This window comes from Artibeus jamaicensis, unplaced genomic scaffold, assembly GCF_021234435.1.
Source record: "Artibeus jamaicensis isolate MK-2021 breed Jamaican fruit bat unplaced genomic scaffold, CSHL_Jam_final contig_1284, whole genome shotgun sequence".
NCBI classification, from domain to species: Eukaryota; Metazoa; Chordata; class Mammalia; order Chiroptera; family Phyllostomidae; genus Artibeus; species Artibeus jamaicensis.
The window spans coordinates 3,370,432-3,391,262 of NW_026521249.1; the positions used below are offsets into that span (position 1 = coordinate 3,370,432).

The 20,831-nt window shown below is 37.7% G+C and overlaps 1 protein-coding gene across 13 annotated transcripts in view; it reads left to right on the forward strand.

Moving 5' to 3' along the window:
• Positions 1-20,831, forward strand: part of R3HDM1 (R3H domain containing 1) — a 220,387-nt gene that overhangs the window by 178,840 nt on the left and 20,716 nt on the right. For all 13 annotated transcript variants that reach the window (XM_053666930.1, XM_053666921.1, XM_053666926.1 and 10 more), the window contains one exon: positions 1,597-1,748. In XM_053666930.1, coding sequence (XP_053522905.1) covers positions 1,597-1,748 — 152 coding nt within the window. The remainder of the gene's footprint in view (positions 1-1,596; positions 1,749-20,831) is intronic.

Below are 20,831 nucleotides of genomic sequence, written 5' to 3' on the forward strand. Positions count from 1 at the left end.
TCTTTACACTTTCACCTACATTGAGTAGCTGAGCTAAGTGGTGATAAACTATTATCTACAAAAAAGGCCAGAAAAGTCATCTGTCCTCAGCAGAGTGTATTCCATGGCTGTACATTCTGAAATGCTATTCCCTCTTTCCTTTTCCGTGCTTCAGTTTTTTTTTTCTTTACTACTAATTACAGATTTATTCTATAGCTTGAATCATCTAGATTGAATTGTGTCATTTTCCCTAAGTCCACCCTATATATGTATTAACTCAAATACAATCAGAAATAATATCACAATGTTAATACTGCCTCAGTAGACAAAAAGACTGAAATATATTGTGCTATACAGAGTTGGATCCATCAAACCAGTAAATTTCTCTTTGCAATGAATGGTTGAGCCAAATTGAAATTAATTAAGAGATTACTGTATATTTTGAAAGGACCAAGTTACATTTCAGAAACATGCTGTATAGTCCAGACTTAGTAGTTAATCATGAGCTTATAAGTCATGGAGCCCAGATATACAGAACAGGGCAAAGTGGTTAAAGAACTGAGACACTGGAGCCAGAGGGCATGGGTTCAAATCCTGACTTCCATACTTACTAACTAACTATACAACCTTGGGCAAGTTACTTAACCAGGTTCCCCGTCTGTAAATCGGGGATGATACAGGTATCTTACTAGGGTTGTCGGGAAGACAATGTAATACACAAAAGTGTTTAGAACAGAACCCGAACGTACAGTAAGTGCTTGGTATTGCTAACTTCTATTGTCTCCTCTATTAGTAATATTGCTGTCATTCTACTGCTGTTGCTAACATCATCATAATCATCAGAACCTTTTAGATTAGCTTTATTAAAATCACTTTAATCCAACTGTAATGTTGTGGCATATTTTTAAACTAAGAATCCACTATTCCCGTGTAGTTTCTGTTTTAGAAATGACACAAATTAGAGAACTGAAGTATAGAATTGAAGGCCCTATTCTGTTCATATGGTTTTTATGCAGATAATGTAGAAAACAGAGAATTGAAAGAGTCACTGTTCACCAAAGGCTGCTGTGCTAGAACCTGTAAATGGAGATTGTAGTAAAGATAAGACTCCCCTGAGATGTAGGTGGCATTCCATTTTTCCAAATAAGGAACTGAGACCTCAGAACAGTTAGAGCTGATACCACATCTAAATATCTTAAGCTCCAAGGCTCACACCCTTTCTGATCCAGTGTATCTCACAGGTGCCCTGCCTGGGTTTTTCTTAGCTCTACCTGAGGTAAACTGTATTACTCTTTCCATATCAAATGGTCGTCCTTATTTGAAAATAGTTTATTTCTGAAAATAACTTTTACTTAGGGGACATAACTCTTATTTTTTAATAATGGAATGCATCTAGCCTGCTGTACAATTGATGAATGCTAGTGAGAAACAATAGCTGGCTGAAAAGAACCTAGAAATAAACTGGCAGTGTTATGGCCAACTTATCAGGACAGCCTGTGGACAATTTCAGCTTATTCCTAACTGGTCCTACTTGAAAAGTTTTACAAAAGCGAAAGACATTAACATTTGCGAGGTTTTAAAAAACCTTTTTCTTTTAAATTGTCTTTCAAATTTTAGGTTTCACTGCCTCAAGGTTCCCAAGGAATTGCCCATCAGACTTATCAACAGCCCGTTATTTTCCCTAATCAGTCTAATCAAGGATCTATGCCCACAGCAGGAATTCCAGTTTATTACAGTGTCATTCCACCTGGCCAACAAAATAATTTAAGGTGAGTATGCCTAAGAAACCTAATTCTATAGCTTCTCCTTTTTTATTAGGATATTGGTTTGTTGTTAATTTTCAAGTCGTCTCTGGGGCATTACCTCTGATCATTCTCCAATGTAGAATAGAAAAAACTGTGATACAATCTATTCTTCTACTGTTTCTTTGAACAGAGTAAGTGTAAGTAAAGCATTCCATATATAAACTAAAGATTCAGATGTTTGTCTTAAAACTGGTCTCCTTTTACTTATCCAAGTAGAATAAAATAGTTGAACATAGACCTAGGAGTTTAAAGCATTTGTTTGTTAATATTTAAGGATTTTGTAGGAGTTTGGTGAGAATGTATTTCCTTTCTATAACGTCAGCAGCAAAATACCATGCTGAAATTTCTTAGGCTCTGGGAGCTCACGTTTTATCAGTAAGGGGAGGGAGGAATATAAGAGAAGAAAATGATAGTAGCTCTCTCTATATTAAAGCAGGTTGTGAACTATTCCATTAGCTACTTAACTGGGAAGAGCAGAAGGCTCTCTGATAAGACTAATGTGTTAAAAATAGTAATCTTTCTCTGAATTGGGTCCTTTTAGTTTGTGGCTCAGAGTGTATTACAGTCCTTCTCATAACATCCCTGTAAGGTTGCCAGAGGGGCCTCAGTGCTCACACTAAGGGGTCCTTAGCTATAATTTCTGATAAGAAGTAACACCTAGTTATGGTTACAGGTGGTATTTGGGGGTGAAGAGGGGATTGACATACTTGCTTCATTGAATCTGCTTAGGAAATGGGGACTTGGCTATCATTTTATGTGTTGTCAGAAATACACGCACTAGAGGAACTCACATGGCTCTGTGGCTGCTACAGATTGAAGACACACAGGTTCTTTAAACAATAGATTGTGAAACTTACAGGCAGCTTTGGAGTTTTATGTTGTGATGAGCCCCAGGTCTTTTGAGGTAAAGTTGTTACACAACAAAAATAGAAATGTACACTACATTAGATTTTGCATTTGTTGTATAAGTTTAAGTTCTGTAAATAGGGAGAAAATACTCTCAACCTGAGCCTCTTTTTCTGATTTATTAAGTTTGAGGTCTATAATGCCAATTCAGTTTCTGAATTGTCAACTACAGGCAGAATTCTATGCTAAAACACGTGGAATGGATATTGCAAAAATTGCTGAATTATCTGCTTTTTGAGCCAAAGTGTAACCTTTCATTTATTTGAGAGAAAGTTAGGAAAGTAATACTTCCTTTGTAGGGCAGAGACTAAGAAATAGGTATTAGTTACTACAGAGACCAGAAGACACCTATTTGAATATGTTACGTATGTAGCCTACAGGCATGGTGGAAGGGCTTTTATGAAGGAAGGAGATGAAGCCTATCAGAATCTATATAAAATGTTCGTTCTATTATCACTTCCTTGAAACAAAAAGATATTGACTACCCGACTTCTGAGGGACCTGGCCCTAGGAGTATGTGTGGAGGTGAAAGAGCACAATTCTGTACCCACCTTTATTTTCAGTCTTATTTTAAGCATGATGGCAGACTCCAAAAGCTGTCAAGTAGACACTAATGACTACACTTTGAATGAACCACACATATTTTTAGCCCCTGGGCCTGTTTTTCAAAAAGCATTGAAGTTACGGAACTATTCTTGGCCTGAGGAGTTGCTTAGAAACACAGTAATTAAAAAATAACTGAGATTCCCTAATAACCTTCAACTTGAATTTTGCAGAACAGTCTTTGAAATTATTCAGTTTAGGACCATGACCTAGATCAGGCAAATATATTTTAAATAAGCTAGCTATGAATTGACAATAATGATTGGTTACCATGTAACAAACTGACATTGATGTATTCCAACTAGATTACCAATGATAGAAATAGGATGGGTTGCTTATAAAGCAGGAATGTGTATCTGTCAGACTTGTAGTCTACCTTTTAGACTAGTTATTTGGTAGGAAATCAAGTCATAACCAGGATTAAATAAGAACCCCTTGGGGTAAAAAACATTTGTTAACTACTGACTCTTCTCAAAATATAATAGCATTTTGTTTTTAAGTATATTTTATTGGTTATGCTATTACAGTTGTCCCAATTTTTCTCCCCTGTATCCCCCTCTGCCTTGCATGCTCCCCTCCCTCCAGCATTCCCCTCCTTAGTTCATGTCCATGGGTCATACATATAAGTTCTTTGGCTTCACCATTTCCCATACTATCCTTACCCTCCCCTTGTCTCTTTTGTGCCTACCATCTATGCTTCTTATTCCCTGTCCCCTTTCTCCCATTCTCCCCCCTCCCCATCACCACTGATAACCCTCCACGTGATCTCCGTCTCTGTGATTCTGTTCCTATTCTCGTTATTTGCTTAGTTTGTTTTTGTTTTTGTTTTTTTAGGTTCAGTTGTTGATAGTTGTGAGTTTGTTGTCATTTGACTGTTCATGTTTTTTATCTTCTATTTCTTAGGTAAGTCCCTTTAATATTGCATGTAATAAGGACTTGGTGATGATGAATTCCTTTAACTTGACCTATCTGGGAAGTACTTTATCTGCCCTTCCATTCTAAAGGAATGGATAGCTTTGCTGGGGAGAGTAATCTTGGATGCAGGTCCTTGCTTTTCATGACTTCAGATACTTCTTTCTAGCCCCTTCCTGCCTGTAAGGTTTCTTTTGAGAAATCAGCTGACAGTCTGATGGGAATTCCTTTGTAGGTAACTGTCTCCTTCCCTCTTGCTGCTTTTAAGAATCTCTCCTTACCTTTAATCTTGATGTGTCTTGGTGTGTTCCTCCTTGGATCCAAATTCTTTGGGCCTCTCTGAGCATCCTGGACTGACATGTCTATTTCCTTTGCTAGATCGGGGAAGTTTTCCTTCATTTTTTCAAATAAGTTTTCAATTTCTTGCTGTGCCTCTTCTCCTTCTGGCACCCCTGTGGTTTGGATGTTGGAATGTTTAAAGTTGTCCCAGGGGTTCCTAAGGCTCTCTTCATTTTTTAAATTCTTGTTTCCTCATTCTCTGTTCCAGTTGAAGGTTTATTTCTCCCTTATGTTCCAAATCATTGATCTGAGTCCCAGTTTCCTTCCTTTCACTGTTGGTTCCTGTATAGTTTGCTTTTATTTCTCTTTGTATAGCCTTCACTTCTTCCTTTACTTTGTGGCAGCACTCAGTCATTTCTGGGAGCATCCTGGCTACCTGTGTTTTGGACTCTGCATCTGATAGGTTGTCTCGGTCCTCATCACTTAGTTATTTTTCTGGAGTTTTGATCTGTTCTTTCATTTGGGCCATTTTTCTTTGTCTCAAGGCACCTGTTACATTGTAAGGGGCGGAGCCTTAGGTATTCACCAGGGCAGGCCACCCCACTTCTCTGCATTGTGGCTCTGTATGTGGGGGAGGGGTCAGAGAGGGAACAGTGTTGGTTGTCTGTCTCTCCCCACGCTTTCAGTCACTTCCCCTGCTACCTGCAAGTGAATTGGGCCCATCTAGTGCCGATTCTTGGGTAGTTGGGTTTGTGTACATTCCAGGATCCTGTGGGTCTCTCCAGTAAACTCGCCTGTGAGGCTGGAAGTTTCTCCTGTCACCACAACCCCCAGAGGTTTGGCAGCCAAAGGTTTTGAGGCTTTATTTCCTGCGCTGGAACCCTGGGTTGCTTGGTATGTCTCTCTCCCCAGTTGTTCCTCCCAGTTTATCCTCACACAGATGTGGGACTGACTGGTCCTCCCGCGACCAGAACTCCTGCCTGGTCTGCTGCCTTGCCAGTTGTCTTCTCTGACCCAGATGTCTGTCTGGATGAATGTTTCTTAATTAATTCCTTGGTTGTCAGACTTCCTTACAGCTCGATTTTTTGGCATCTCTGGTGGATTTGTATTTTTAAATTTGTTGTTGTCCTTCTTTTGGTTGTGCAAGGAAGCAAAACGTATCTACTTATGCCGCCATCTTGGCCCTCAATGTGAATCTCTGTAATAACATTCTTTACAGAAATTTTTACTTCTAGTACATAGTAATATTAATAAACAAATTACTATAGTATTCATATTTCCACTTAAAGGTCAACTATTGGCATTTATTATTAATCAGATCATTAAATTACTGTCTAAGTATTAATATATACATACCATACCTTTGTAAGTCTAGATGTGCTAGCTTGTATAAATTATATTTTATTTTACACATTCCAGTGTATATACATGCAGAGAAGAGGTTTATCTGAATATTTACACACCCAGAACAGTCCTGGCTGAGATAAAAACTTGCTAAATCTATAGTGAATGAAAACACTCCTTTAACAGCAGAGGACAACTTGCACATATGTGTTTATACATGTGTGTAATTAATTCTCATTTATATATTATATCATTGCCCTTAATGTTATTGTTTCTGTAACTTCTATATACTTTTAAAGTTTTTTTATTAGATATTTTAACTACAAAATAAATTATTTATGCTGACAGAAGTGGAGCAATCATTATAAAGATGTGTAAAAGGAAAGCTAACTATTATGTTCCCACTCTGCTCCCACCTCCAGATCACAAGGGCCCATAAACTGGTATGCATTCCGTTTGTATTGGCCTGCTGTTCATACAAACATGTACATATAAATACACATATATTGGAATTGGTAGGATAGGTTCAAATGAAATAGACATTATTTTGCATTTTTCCTTTATTAATATATTGTGAATAGCAGATGACTAATACTAGTCTAAAATATTCTGTTGTGGGTTTTATTTGTTTGTTTTGTTTGTTTGTTTTGAGAGAGGGGATGGGAAGAAAAAAGAGGGAGAAAATCATCAGTGTGAGAGAGACATCAATTGGTTGCCTTTCACACACCCCCAGCTAGGGGCCTGGCCTACACCAGCCAGGGTTCCTCTCATTTCTTTAAAAATATAATTCTACATATGAGATCATGTTATATAGGCAGTTTTTTGTTCTAACCTCCTCTCCCCCCACCCCATTCCTTCCAGTTGTATAATTTCCCATCCACACATAGGTTGTGTAACCCATGTGTCTATCCTAGTTTGTGTCCTTTTGGACTTTTCTCTGAAACTGATTATATACTAACATAGATATGTCTATGGAAACATGACCAAGATTAATTAGCACAAACGCATGAAATGAAGTTTATATATAATTTTACATATAAATTAGTCTAAAACTTGTTTTTTTTTATATGGTTGTATATGTTTACATACATGGTTATGATATGGGTATATAGTGAAAGAATTTAGTCCATTCAAATTTAGTTTTATTACTGATACAGTAGTTTTTTTCTACCAGTTTACATTTGTTTTTATTAAACACTGTACTTACAAGACATGTACTTACATGTATTAAACACATGTACTTACATGCACAATTGGTCATTACGTCATTTTATCAGAAGCCAAAATGTATGCCATGTTCCGTGAGGCTCTTCCTTGTGGAATCTCACTGATTTGATATAAGGCCATGAGAGGATCTAAGTTAGCTACTTTTTTAGATAAGTTAATCTTGTGCCATTATACAATAATCATATGGCATGATGTGGTTATTAAGAACACAGCTTTGGAATCCAACAAAACCTGACTTCAAGCCTATGTGACTTTAGGCAAGTTAGTCTTTTTGCACTTTGGTTTCTTATTTGTAAAGTAGGAATAGTACCTCACAGGATTGGTGTGAGCAATTATATGTCTATACTTGGGTATGGAAATTCCATGTTCTAAAATACATACATACTTGCCTATGTTCTTTTGATTTATTTTGTCTTATCTTTTTTGTATTTCTTCCTTTACCATTTAATCCTCTTATGCCCACCTCCCCTGAGCAATTACCATACTATGGTCCACGTCCTTTTTCCTTTTTACTCAATTCCTTCATCCCCTAACCTCTCCCCCCATCCCTAGCTGTCATCCTATACTCCATCTATGAGTCTGTCCCTTTTCCTTGTTAGTTCAGTTCATTAAATTTCATATATGAGTAAATTGTAGGGTCTTTGTCTTTCTCTGACTGACTTATTTCACTTAGCATGATGTTCTCCAGGTCCATCCATACTGTAGCAAAGGGTAAAACTTTCAAGTATTATTCTACTGTGTAAATGTCCCATAGTTGTTTTATCCACTCATCTACTGATGGGCAAAGTAGAGTACACTAAAAACATTTATTGCTGATTCAGAACTGTAATCTTATCAGTGATTATATTATGTCCCCACAGTATTTTGGAGCGTGTTAGGATTATTTTCATTTATAGATGCTCTTTGACTTATGATGAGGTTATATTCTGAAAAATCTATTCTAAGTTAAAAATATCATAAGTCAGCCCTGGCTGGTGTAGCTCAGTGGATTGAGCACGGGCTGCGAACCAAAAGGTCAGAGTTCAATTCCTAGTCAAGGCATATGCCTGGGTTGTGGGCCCAGTTTCCGGGGGGGGGGGGTGGCGGTGAGAGACAACCACACATTGATGTTCTCTCCTTTTCTTTCTCCTTCCCTTCCCCTCTCTCTAAAAAAAAATTTTTTTAATATCATAAGTCAAAAGTGATTTTAATATACCTAACCTACCAAACATCATAGCTTAGCCTAGCCTACCTTAACTCACATTAGCCTACAGTTGGGCAAAATCACCTAACCCAGCAAATATACTATCAGTTATTTACCCTCTTGACCATGTGCCTGATTGGAGCTATGGCTCACCACCACTGCCCAGCATCAAAGACAGTATCGTACAGCATATCACTAGCCTAGGAAAAGATCAAAATTTGAAGTACAGTTTCTACTGGATGCTTAGCTCTTTTGCACCATGGTAAAATCAAAAAATTATTTAAGTTGATCTGTCGTAGGCTCAGGATCAAACTAAACTTACGGTCTCATTCCTTGCTGTCAATTATTGCCAGTGTAGTGTATTTAAATTGGTTATTGGGGTTACCAGAGCTCAGGTTTGTGTGTTTTTTGTTTGTTTGTTTCTTTGTTTGTTTTTAAGAAAGGCTGTGAGTCAGATCCTGGAAGACTCTACTATGAAAAGAGGTTGTGGTATCTTGGAGGAGTTTGTCATATCAGTTTTACCAGTTCACACGCCTTTAGTGCTTACCTGCTTTGGAGCTCCATTCCAGATTATTGTGATGGCTAGACAGTTCCCAGAAAGCAAATAAGAAAGCTGGAAGAAACTGTGGAATATCCCTAGTTTGTTCTTAAGGCTGCAAATATGTTTTTATTTTGGGTGTTATTCCCAAGTAGACTATATAGTAAGATGTGAATTTCTGTACCATAACATATTTTTCTGATTTAGTTGTGTGTTCTTTGTAACCATAATCTACCTCTTTGTTCTTCTTTGGTATCCCAAACCAACACTTCTTCAACGTCACTCCCTTTTGGGGATTGTATTATATTATCTCTCAGTTACATAAAGAAAAATGTGTACGGTTGGTTGATTCTCATCATGGATTGTATTTATGAATTTGCCTAGTCACTAAAATGTATTTGTAGCATAAAAACAGATATTTACAAGCACTTTCTCAGCCTTTCACAAACATACACATATAATAAAAATTGAGTCACCTGACTTGCACATTCTCAGCTGAGATCAAACAAGTTGACTACTATGCCTCCTTATTTCAGCTCTCATTCTACAAACAAGTGTCTTTTTCACAGTCTATTCAGTGCCACAAGTTTTTCACTTTTATACTATTATTTGGTGATTTCTCTGCTTAAAATAGCCCCCAAGCATAGTGCTGATGTTTTGCCTAGTCGTCCTCAAAATAAGAAGGTTGCAGTGTGTTTTATAGAATAAGTATGTATGTTAGGACATCATCAGTTGACAAAAATATTGTGACTCAGTACTTGCTTATTCAGTGTTCACCTCACTTTATAGAACATATCTGCTATGCATAAGGAAAATAAACTGAATTTTGTGCCTACTACTTTATTAGGCACCAAAAGGTATGCAGAATGCACCAATAATGAGTTCATATTGTTACAGAGTTTTAGTTCATATCCACTGTTAAAGCCCACTAAATCTTACTAAAGCATGATGTTCAAGTGAGAAATATATAAAATTTGACAAGTCTGTAGCCTTTATTTGTCAGAGCACTTAAATGTTTGCTTTTCTCACCAATTCAAAAAACTCACTGCCACAAGAATTTGCATATTAAAATCTATTTAGGTATGGAAGGAAGATGGGGCATAGTCTTTGTTCCTAGGGAGCGACAGTTTTTATGGCAGGCTAAATGTATGCATATGAAACAATTAGAACGTCATGCAAAATGAATATAATATAAGGAAGGGATAATTTGAAACTAGTAAAGAATAAGATATATGTAGGTACTAGATAGTTTGCTAACCAAATGGCTTATAGCATTAGCATTGTAGTTTGAGCCCTGTCTACTTGGTCTCCATCTTCAGTTCCTACTAAACTGGTGGTTTGTTTGCTTGTTTGGTTTAAATTTTATTGTTGTTTTTTTTTTTGGAGTCGGGGGAGGGAGAGAGAGAAGCATCGCTTTGTTGTTTCACTTGTTTATGCATTCATCGGTTGTTTCTTGTATGTGCCCCAACCACAACCTTGGCATATCTGTACAATGCTCTAACCATCTGAGCTAGCCAGCCAGGGCTGCACTGGTGTTTTTATTACAGAAAGCTTAGGAAGTCAAATAAAACCTTTCTTGTAAAATTTTCTTGCCCAAAGTTTTTATATTTCTCAAACATTATCTTTTACAGTGTTCTGAAAAAGATAAGGATATGTATTTATTTTTACATTACGTGTAGCAACTGTGACACAGAAAAGGTTAACGATAGAATTTTAACTGGAAGGCCTGAACTCTTCTTTCTGATTTCTAGCAACCTTCCTTATTAATATATCTACCAGTTATGCCCATCTTGGCAGCGTATTAAATTCACCAGTAGAGCTCTTTAAACATGCCAGTCATAATTCTGTATCAGTCCAGGCCTGATCTTAAGCCTAAACATTATTATTTTTTAAAGTTGTCTGGTTGATTCTTCAGGTAACAAGCATGAAGACACATTGACCTACATTAACCCAACTCTCTTGTTTTGTTTTCATGCATAACTTCAACTATGCATGTGTAGTCCTAACCCAGTAATATTTTACACATTCACAATGAAGTTATAATGTCTTTGTCTTTATTAGAAATTTTCATCCAAGCCCAAGTGTCCCAAGATAAACTGTGTATATGACTCCATACCAACAAGTATAATAAATTTCAGTGTTTTAGTTGGCAGATATATCTTAAACACTAAGCTATAGGGTCTTGATCCAAACACTCTTCTGTTTTTACTAAATGGACTGTAATAGCCTTTACTGGACTACCAGATTATAAGAAAGAAGATTTCTTTAGAACACTAAGTGTGACTTTGTTTGGAAAAATGTCTTTTATAGTTTGAACTGCTTTGTAGTCTTACTTCCTTGCAAAGGCTCCATATTCAAAAACATAAATTTGAAATATTTTTCCTTTTGCGCCAACCTCTCAGTTATTGGCAACTTATATTTGGATTGGATTAGATTATATTTTTGTGTGTACTGTAAAGATTTAACATAGCCTAATATAAATCATGTGACCTACCACTTTAAGCAAGCCATACACGTACTAGTTAGACAAGCTCATTTTACAGCGAGTCATGGGATTTCTCCACAGTCTTTAGTGTGGAAAGAAAATTAACTTTATTCCTATAGTCTTCAAAATTGGCAAATTAATTAGATAAAATCTTCAGACTGCTCTTGTTTTAATGGGTCTTTCCTCCTATTTTATGCTTCATTTTTCCATTTTTATCTTGAAACTCAAAGGAGATTATGCCTTTTTCTTTGATCTATAATATTAAATGGCGGACTTCTGCCAAGATGGAGGCGTAGGTGGAAACACTTTGCATCCTCGCACAACCAAATCTAAAAACAATAAAGTTTTAACAACAATAAATGCAACCAAACCACACAGAAAATTGACAATACAGAGTCCGAAAACAACGAACTGCCCAGCTAAATTGGTAAAAGGGGCGAAGCCAGCAGCAGAGCAAAGTCTCAGAGAGGAAAGATCCCCAACCCGGGCGGTGCACAAGCAGTCATGGGCGCGGATCCCAGGCGTGGGCTAGCTATAGGCGGACACAGCAAAGAGGCGTGGGTGGCTGTCTATGGATCGGTCGAGCATTTGCATGCAGATAAACCAGTGAAGAGGCAAGCATTGAGACCCCACGGCACAGGGCTGCAGGCTCACACATTTGCGCTCAGATAAACCTGCGGAGGCGAGCGGGTGAGGCGGACGGGCAAGTGAAGAGGATTGCCATTGCTCCCTCTCTGACCCCGCCCCCACATACAGAGTCACAAACCAGCGACCTGGGTGGCCTTGCCCTGGTAAACAACTAAGGCTCCGCTCCTCATACATAACAGGCACAAACAGATCAAAACATGGCTCAAGAACAACTCAGAGCCGCAGAGCCAATAAATCTAAGCAACGAAGAAATAGCCAGACTTTCAGATGCACAGTTCAAAACACTGGTGATCAGGATGCTCACAGAACTGGTTGATTTTAGTCACAAATTAGAGGAACATATGAAGGCTAAACTAATTGAAATGAATGGCAATGCACAGGAAACCAATAGTAATGGAAAGGAAACTGGGACTCAAATCAAGGGAGCAGACCAGAAGGACGGAAAAAAATGACCAAACAAAATTATGAAGAATCAAGAATTCAAAAAAAAGGAGGAGAGGCTTAGGAACCTCCAGGACATCTTTAAACGCTCCAACATCCAAATTATAGGGGTACCAGAAAGGGAAGAGGAACAGTCATGAGCGGAAACCTTATTTGAACAAATAAGAAAAGAGAACTTCCCCGTTCTGGCAAAGGAAATAGACTTCCAGGAAATCCAGGAAGCTCAGAGAGTCCCAAAGAAGTTGGACCCAAGAAGGAACACACCTCATCATTACCTTAGTCAAGAACAAAATGGAGGAATGAATTCTAGAAGCAGCAAGAGATAAGGGGACAGTCACCTACAAAGGAGTTCCCATCAGACTGTCAGCTGATTTCTCAAAAGAGACCTTACAGGCAAGAAGGGGCTGGAAAGAGGTATTCCAAGTCATGAAACCCAAAGACCTACAACCAAGATTGTTCTATCCAGCAAAGTTTTCATTTAGAATGGAAGGACAAATAAAGTGCTTCTCAGATAAGACCAAATTCAAGGAGTTCATCATCACCAAGCCCTTATTATATGAAATGTTAAAGGGACTTATCTAAGAAAAAGAAGATAAAAAAGATGAACAGTGAAAGGACAGCAAACTCACAGTTATCAACAACCACACCTAAAACAAAGCAAACTAAGAGGACAGCTAGATCAGGAGTGGAGCCACAGAAATGGGGATCACATGGAGGGTTAGCAACAGGGGAAGTGGGAGGAGGAAAGGTCGGGAGAAGGTACAGAGAATAAGTAGCATAGACAGTGGGGAGAAAATAGGCAGGGAGAGGGCAAGAGTAGTGTGGGAAATGTAGACGCTAAAGAACTTGAGACACGTGTTCATGAACTAAAGAGGGGGGAATGGTGGGGGAGGGGAGTGCAGGGTGGAGGGGAACGAAGGGGGAAAATAGAACAAGTGTAATGGCACAATCAATAAAATAAAAATTAAAAAAATAATAAATTTTTTAAATCTTTAAAAAATATTAAATGGTTAGCATACATAGAAGAAACTTAAAAAGGCTAACCATTATTTTTTAGAACTCTCTTAAAATTGTTTCACAGAATATGAAATAATGAATAAGAAAGTCTACTTTTAATTCTTTTCCCTTTTTCCTCCCCACAGTCTGTCTTTCCTCAATTTTGTATCCTAGTATTCCTCCAGTGTCCCTTTTATTCTACTTCTGGAATCTATCTTGTATTCATTTAATTTCTCCTAAACTTCTGCTTTTGCATTTTCAGTTTGTTTCCGTCAGTCATCCTTAGAAGTAATTGTGGTTTCTAAAGTATGAAATTGATGTGATAAAGTTTATCTTTTAAAGAAATGAACTTAGTAGCAGTCATTGGGATGGATTACATTTGGCAGGACCACAAGCAGAAAAGTGTCATAATATAATCATCAAGTGGCAGGACCATCCTCTACCATGGCGATGACAGTAGAAAGGAGACAACATTAGCAGGAACAAGTATAAAAAGGACACATGGACAGTATCGATGGGGGGGTGGAAACGGAAGGGAGGTGGGGAAGGGCTGGGGGGGTAGGTTGGGATGGGGTAAAAGGCAGAAAACTGTACTTGAACAACAATTAAAATCAAATATAACACTTCTGATCAAAAAAGAAACAAAGGAGTTGTGTGAGGCACTTTGAAAGAGAAATAAATTATTTGGTGATTGTGTGAATAGGGATTAAAGAATAGTTTGAGATAATCTTAATGGAAAATGTTCTACTAGTAGCAATAGAGTGTTGGGATTGGATATTAGTGTTCTTATAATTGGGATGTTGTTTACTTTAAAATACCTACTAGATCTCTGAGGTCAGCAAATTTTCTGTAATAGGCCACACAGGAAATACTTTAGACTTTATAGACAAAGATATAAAAATAAATACTATTTTAGGTATTTCTATAACAAGGCAGAAAATACTTCCAAACATTTTTATTGACAAAATTCAAAATATAATAATTATTGAGCATATTTTTAAAAAAATACTGGTCTACTAATGAGAATAGAATTACTTTAGTTGGCAGTAACATTTCATTTAATTAGTTCCAAGTTAGTGTTCTGTGTCATCAAATTGATTGCAAATGTTTATCTGTAAAAATCATTCTTAGCTTACAGGGCATTCAGAAGTAGACAGTAGGCTCTAGTTGTTCTAATGGTCAGTTTGCTACTTCCTATACTGCATAATTATTAGACAGCAAAAAGGACCAAAAGGAAATGGTCTGAAATGAAGGCTGACAGTATAGGAAAAAGGGCTGTGGAGGCCAACAAACAAGGAAGTTTCAAAGATTAGCAGTCAGATGTCGCTGGGAAGGAGAAAGACCATTAAGGGGATTGGCGGGGGGACATTGGATGTAACAAGAAGAGGTTGTTTGTAATCTTCAATATAGCATGTAGTAGATTGAAGAACTCTAAGAACTAAATCATAAGTTTATAGGCAGTTCATGATGTCTTGTGGAAAAAAAGAGGAAGAATATTTATTCAAAAATAGGTAGTACTGTTTTAAAACATAGAAGGAAAAAAACTTGTATAAATGAGAAATTTAGATAATAAAATACATTTTTAAATTATAAGGGAAAAGATTAAATCTTTTAAACTACCCTGCCTACTCTTGAATTATCGATTAGATTTTTTTCAAGATTTTTATTCATCGATTTTTTTTTTAGATAGAGGCAAAGGGAGAGAGCAAAACATCAATGTATGGTTGCCCCTCACATCGCCCCCACTGGGGTTCTGGCCCACAACCCAGGCATGTGCCCTGGCTGGGAGTCGAACCGGCGACCTTTTGGTTCGCAGCCTGTGCTCAATTCACTGAGCTACACCAACCATGGCTATTCATTAGATTTTTACAGCTTTCTTTCTCAAGTAAATTTTTAAAACTTTGTAAATTGTTCCTGAAAAGCTATAGTGGCTTTATTTATGGCCCAAAATTTTGAGTGGCTTATTGTTTTATTTGATATTTCTCCAGGCCACAGGTAACCTAGATAACAAGCAGTCTTCTGAGATACAGCCAGGTTTAGGAAGCAGAAGAGGTTTGTTTTAGAGGAGTCTTTCTGGAATATTTTCTGTATTTATTTTGTGAATAATGTCTGTGGCTTGGGATTGTATTGATTTTTGAATTTTACTAACTGATACAGGGGACAATATGAGACGTGTTGAGGGAAGGATCTTAATAATCTATATTCTCTTGACTTTCATTTCTAGCCAAGATGGAGTAATAGGGACTGGATTTATCCTTCTCTATTAACTTAACCCCCCCCAAAAAAAAACCATGAAACAACAGTTTTAATTACGCAGCGAAGAAATGTAAAATCTGAGCGAGAGAAAACAGTTTTACTACCTCAATTTGCTACCTAGAGAGAGGTTTTTTTTTAAGCTACAACTCAGGAAAGGGGAACCCAAGCAGAGCCTCTCTCTAATTCAAGGAGGTGGAGTTAGGAGTTTAAGGAAGCCAAGGTGGCTACAGTTTACAGGACAGACTACTGAAGACAAGAGAGCAACAAAGAGAGCTGTGGAGATCTACAGAGAGACTTTGAGTCTCGGTGCTGATCAAGTGTATGTTTAAAAACTGTGCAAGGCCAGGAACAGAATCACTCAAAAGGAGGAAAGGCAGGAGAATCTCTGGAACTCACTCAGGGAAAGGAATAGTTTATATTCCTACCAGCCAAAGTGTTGTAATGCCCAAGGCATTAAATAGAGAAAAGAATATTGTCCCAGTATGGGGGGGGGAAATTAACCCTAGATTAGGGCCACTTTGGTCCTGCCTATGAAAAGCTTGACCCAAAGGGATTAAATTGTTTCCGGGTAACTTAACTGTGGCCCAGAGTAAAGCTCAAAACTATTCTTTGAAAAATTACATGAATATCTAATGCTTAATCAACAAGGATGCCTGCCATCCAATTAAAAATTAGCAAGTATGCAAAAAAGTAGAAAGCTAAGGTCAATAATGAGAGAAAAAAATCATTTGAATCAGACTGAATTAGAATTAGAAACAATTCTAATATATGAAATTCAGACAGGGAAAAAGGACTAGAAAAAATAGAGAATCATTGTTCTTCAATAGGCCTAATACATGTGTAATTGACATCTTTAAAATAAAGGAAATGAGGGAAAAAAATAATAACAGAAATTTTAAAAAATTTAAATACCTACGGACAATTATAATACCTACAGACCCAAAATGTTCAACAAACTCAAGCAAAAGAAACATGAGAAAAACTTTTCAAGAAAGTATAAAGAGAAAATCATAAGAGCAGCCACAGAAAAGACACATTGTAGAGAACCAAAAATAAGAATAACAGCTTCGTTTAGAAACAATAAGCCAAGAGTTCCTGTCACGATGGCTGCATTAGGTAAGCAGAGCTCACTGTGCACAGGCACATCAAAATTACAACTAAACTACAGAACAACCATTATTCAGAATCACCAGGAATCTAGCTGAATGGAAGTCCTACAACTATGGTATTAAAGAAGAACCTACACTGAGACTGGTAGGAGAGGCAGAGCCACAAAATGGGCTGGTACCATCTGCATGTACTGGCAGATAAAAATCAGGAGGGATATCTCAGGAGTGAGAGGTTTCAGACCCCACAGCTTAGGGTTCTCGGGCCAGAAAGATAAGTACCTATAACTTCTGGCTATAAAAACCAGTAGAGATTGGGGCCAGACTGTGGGACACAGAAACAACTGAAGTCCCAGAAAGTTTATCTTAAAGGGCTCACACACAGACTTATTCAGACTCACTCCTTCTGAGCTCCAGCTCTGGGGCAGCAATTAGAAAGGCACCAGAGGCATATAGGGAGGAACTGAGTGTCTAGCATCAGGACAAGTGCTAGGGGACAGCTTTCTCCTAGACAGAACTGCTAGCACAGGCCATTGTTTCTTTTCTAAGCCCTCTGCCCACCGATGGCAGACAAGTGCCATTTCTGACACCCATCAACCTAATACTGTCTGCCCCACCCTGCTGATTCCCTAAGGCTCTGCCCAACCTAGCTTTCAGATCACCACCACCCCCCACCTTACCCTCCGCAGAGTGTTTCCAGTGTCTTTTTCATGCAAATGACTTGCCTTGGTTCATGCTTCACATTTTCCTAAATTCTCTCAAACAAGCAGTATCTGGCCTCAATGAGCCCTGTACCTCTTAGTAACTGACCCCAGGGCAGGCATTAGCAGCAGTCAGCCTTGCTTTACAGAATGGCCTCACTTGGTCACTTCCAAGCCCAGCAAAAGTAGCAGCCATCTGCATATTGCTTTGTAACTTGTGCCTGGTGGCCCCAAACAATATGCAGGCAGTGGCTGACCTTGGCCTGCACCTCCCAGGAGATCTCAGTGATTGTCAACCCAGCAGACAGCAAAAGACTATGTCGGAACACCACCCCTTCAACCACCTCCACAAGCGACACACTCAGGGTGTGGACTCAGGAGACACCAGAGTCAGACAGAAGTAAGTCCCACTCTGTGGACTGGGCCCCTGTACAACTGACCTTCCACAGTGGTTGGAGGTTGGTGGTCAATGGTCACAACTAGTCCTCGCAACATATCGGCCTTGGTAAATCCCTCCCATTGACCTGCCAACAGCAATCAAGAATCAACTACAAGAGGAGGATGTACTCAGGCCATAATGTGGACACACCTTGAGTACCCAGCTTGGGTGACAAGGGAGGCTGTGCCTCTGGACCCTACAGGATACCTACTACTTTAGGCCATGCTAGCAAGACAGGGAGTCATAGCAGCTCTACCTGATACATAGAAACAAGAACAGGGAGTGTGCCAAAATGAGGAGACAGAAACATGGTCCACCTAAATGAGAGAATAGCTCAAAACTCCAGAAAAAGAACTAAACATGAAGGAGACAAGTAATCTATAAGGTGCAGAGTTTAAAACACTGGTTATAAAGATGTTCAATGAACTTAGGGAAAGAGTAAATGAACTCAACAAAAAAACTTAAAGAGCATAAAAAAAGACATGGAAACCATAAAAAAAAATCAGAAATGATGGATACACTAACTGAAATGAAGAACAACTTACAGGAAATCAACAGTAAAGTGGATGAAGCCAAGGATCAAGTCATCGATCTGGAATATAAGGAAACAGAAAAACCCAATTAGAACAGCAAGAAGGAAAAAAGAATCCAAAAAAATAAGGATACAGTAAGGTGCCCCTGGGACAACCTCAGACATACCAACATTAGCTAGAAGCAGAAGAGAGAGCAAGAAATTTAAAACTTATTTGAAAAACTAATGACAGAAAACTTCCATAACTTTATGAAGGAAATAGACATACAAGTCCAGGAATCTCAGCAGTCCAAACAAGATAAAACGCAGGTGGGCCCACACCAAGATACATCATAATTAAAATGTGAAACATTAAATTCAAAGAGTGAATCTTAAAAGCACCAGGAGAAAAGCAGTTAGCTACCTACAAAGGAATTCTATAATATGGTGAGCGGATTTCTCAAAAGAAACTTCACAGACTAGAAGGTATGGATAAGAAATATTAAAAGTAATGAAAAGAAGAGACCTACAACCGCGATTACTCTACCCAGCAAAGCTGTCATTTAGAATAAACAGACATAAAGAGCTTCCCAGAGAAGAAAAAGCTAGAGTTCATCATCATCAAACAATTATTATATGAAATGTTAAAGAGACTTATTTAAGAAAAAGTAAAAGACCAAAACTGATCAATAAAATGACAAAAAAAATTTATATCTTTCAACAATTGAATCTAAGCAAACAAGAACAGAGGCAGAATCATGTGTACTGAGAACATTTTGATGGTTGCCAGATAGGAGGTATGGGCTGGAGAATGGGGGAAGAGGTGAGGGGATTAAGAAGTACAAATAGGCAATTACAGAATGGCCATGGGGATGTAAAATACAGTATAGGAAATGGAGTAGCCAAAGTACTCGTACACATGACCCATGGACAGGAACAATGGTGGGGGGATTGCCTGATGGAGTGGGGGGTGCTGGGTGGAATGGGTGAAGGGGGGAAATACTGGGATAACTAATAGCATAAGCAATAAAATATAGTTTAAAATGTTTTACAAAGAAGAAAAACAAATAGCAAATGCAATAAAGTAGTGGTACAACATCTCTAATTGAAGTAGTGAAAGAAAACTAGAATTCTTACAAGCAAAATTATTTTTCAGAAACACAGGTGAAATAAAAACTATTTCATACATGCAGAAATCAAAAGAATTAATCACCAGCCATCCTGCAGTGACAATATTTCTGATAAAGCATATATATATATATATATATGACTTTATCACATATGTATGTTTTAAAATAAGAGTGAGATTCTACTAATAAACAATTTACAAACAAATAATTTACTCAGTGAAAACTATTTGTAAATTGTGGCATGAGAAAATGTTCACTCTCACAAGCAGTCTAAGAAATAAGATTTAAGGCAATTTTAACAAAAAAAAAAGGATAAAACCATTTACTATGCATAGAGGCAACACTGCTGTTTGCTTAGGCATATCAGCCCATGTTCCTATAAATTAGCCTGATGATATTGAACAAAACACAAAATCACTGTACTTTATAATTCTGCCTCTAAAAGTTTACCACTAATATAATTCACCCACAAAATTAAAATTGCTGCAAAACAAGTTATTATAACAGTGCAGTTACTGATAGGAAAATTCAACAACAAGAGTCAAAAGAAATACAGAGTAACACGTGAATAATTAAGCTTCCACTTTCCTTGATTAAGTTTGGTTTAAATTATAGTGAAACTTGCTTATTTGTCAGAGATGATGAATCAGACATTGGAACCCATGAATTTCAGTGTTCTAGGTTAACTGGTTCAGTCTCTTTAAAACAAAGTTAAATACATACTACATATTACACGATACATACTACAGTCCCCAAATTTATTATAAATTACTTACAGCATCTTTAGGGAACGTAGCACATGTCTACCAAGTAGTGTTATTAAGTTCAGGAAGCTTGTTTAACATTGGCATTAAGACATCTGACGGTCTAAAAAGGCAGGGAACCAAATGACTTCCTAGCACACCTTGCCAATTAAAGACATTAATTTTAGTAGCCACTAAAAGCTATAGCACATGATGGGTTTTCTTTTCAAATGAATGAATTATTGCTTGAGAAGATTACACAGGTTCCTATTCTTCCCTTCAAAAATAATAGCTTGAAATAGCAATCGAGATATTTGCAAAACCATAAAGAAAAGAGAGGCATGAGAGCAATAACATTTTTATGTAGTTTCCCATACTGTTACTTTTCTTAAGTCATCAACCTTTTTGTGGGCAAGTTTATATAATAGAACTTCCTTGTGAATACCTGTTACATATGCATCATTTTTCTGCATTCTGCCATTTTCTCATTTATCTTGTCTGTAAACAGCATTTGTTGAGATAAAATTGGTATACTGTATGATTTACCTGCTTAGCCCTGGCCAGGTAGCCCAGTTGGTTAAGAGTGTCATCGCCATATG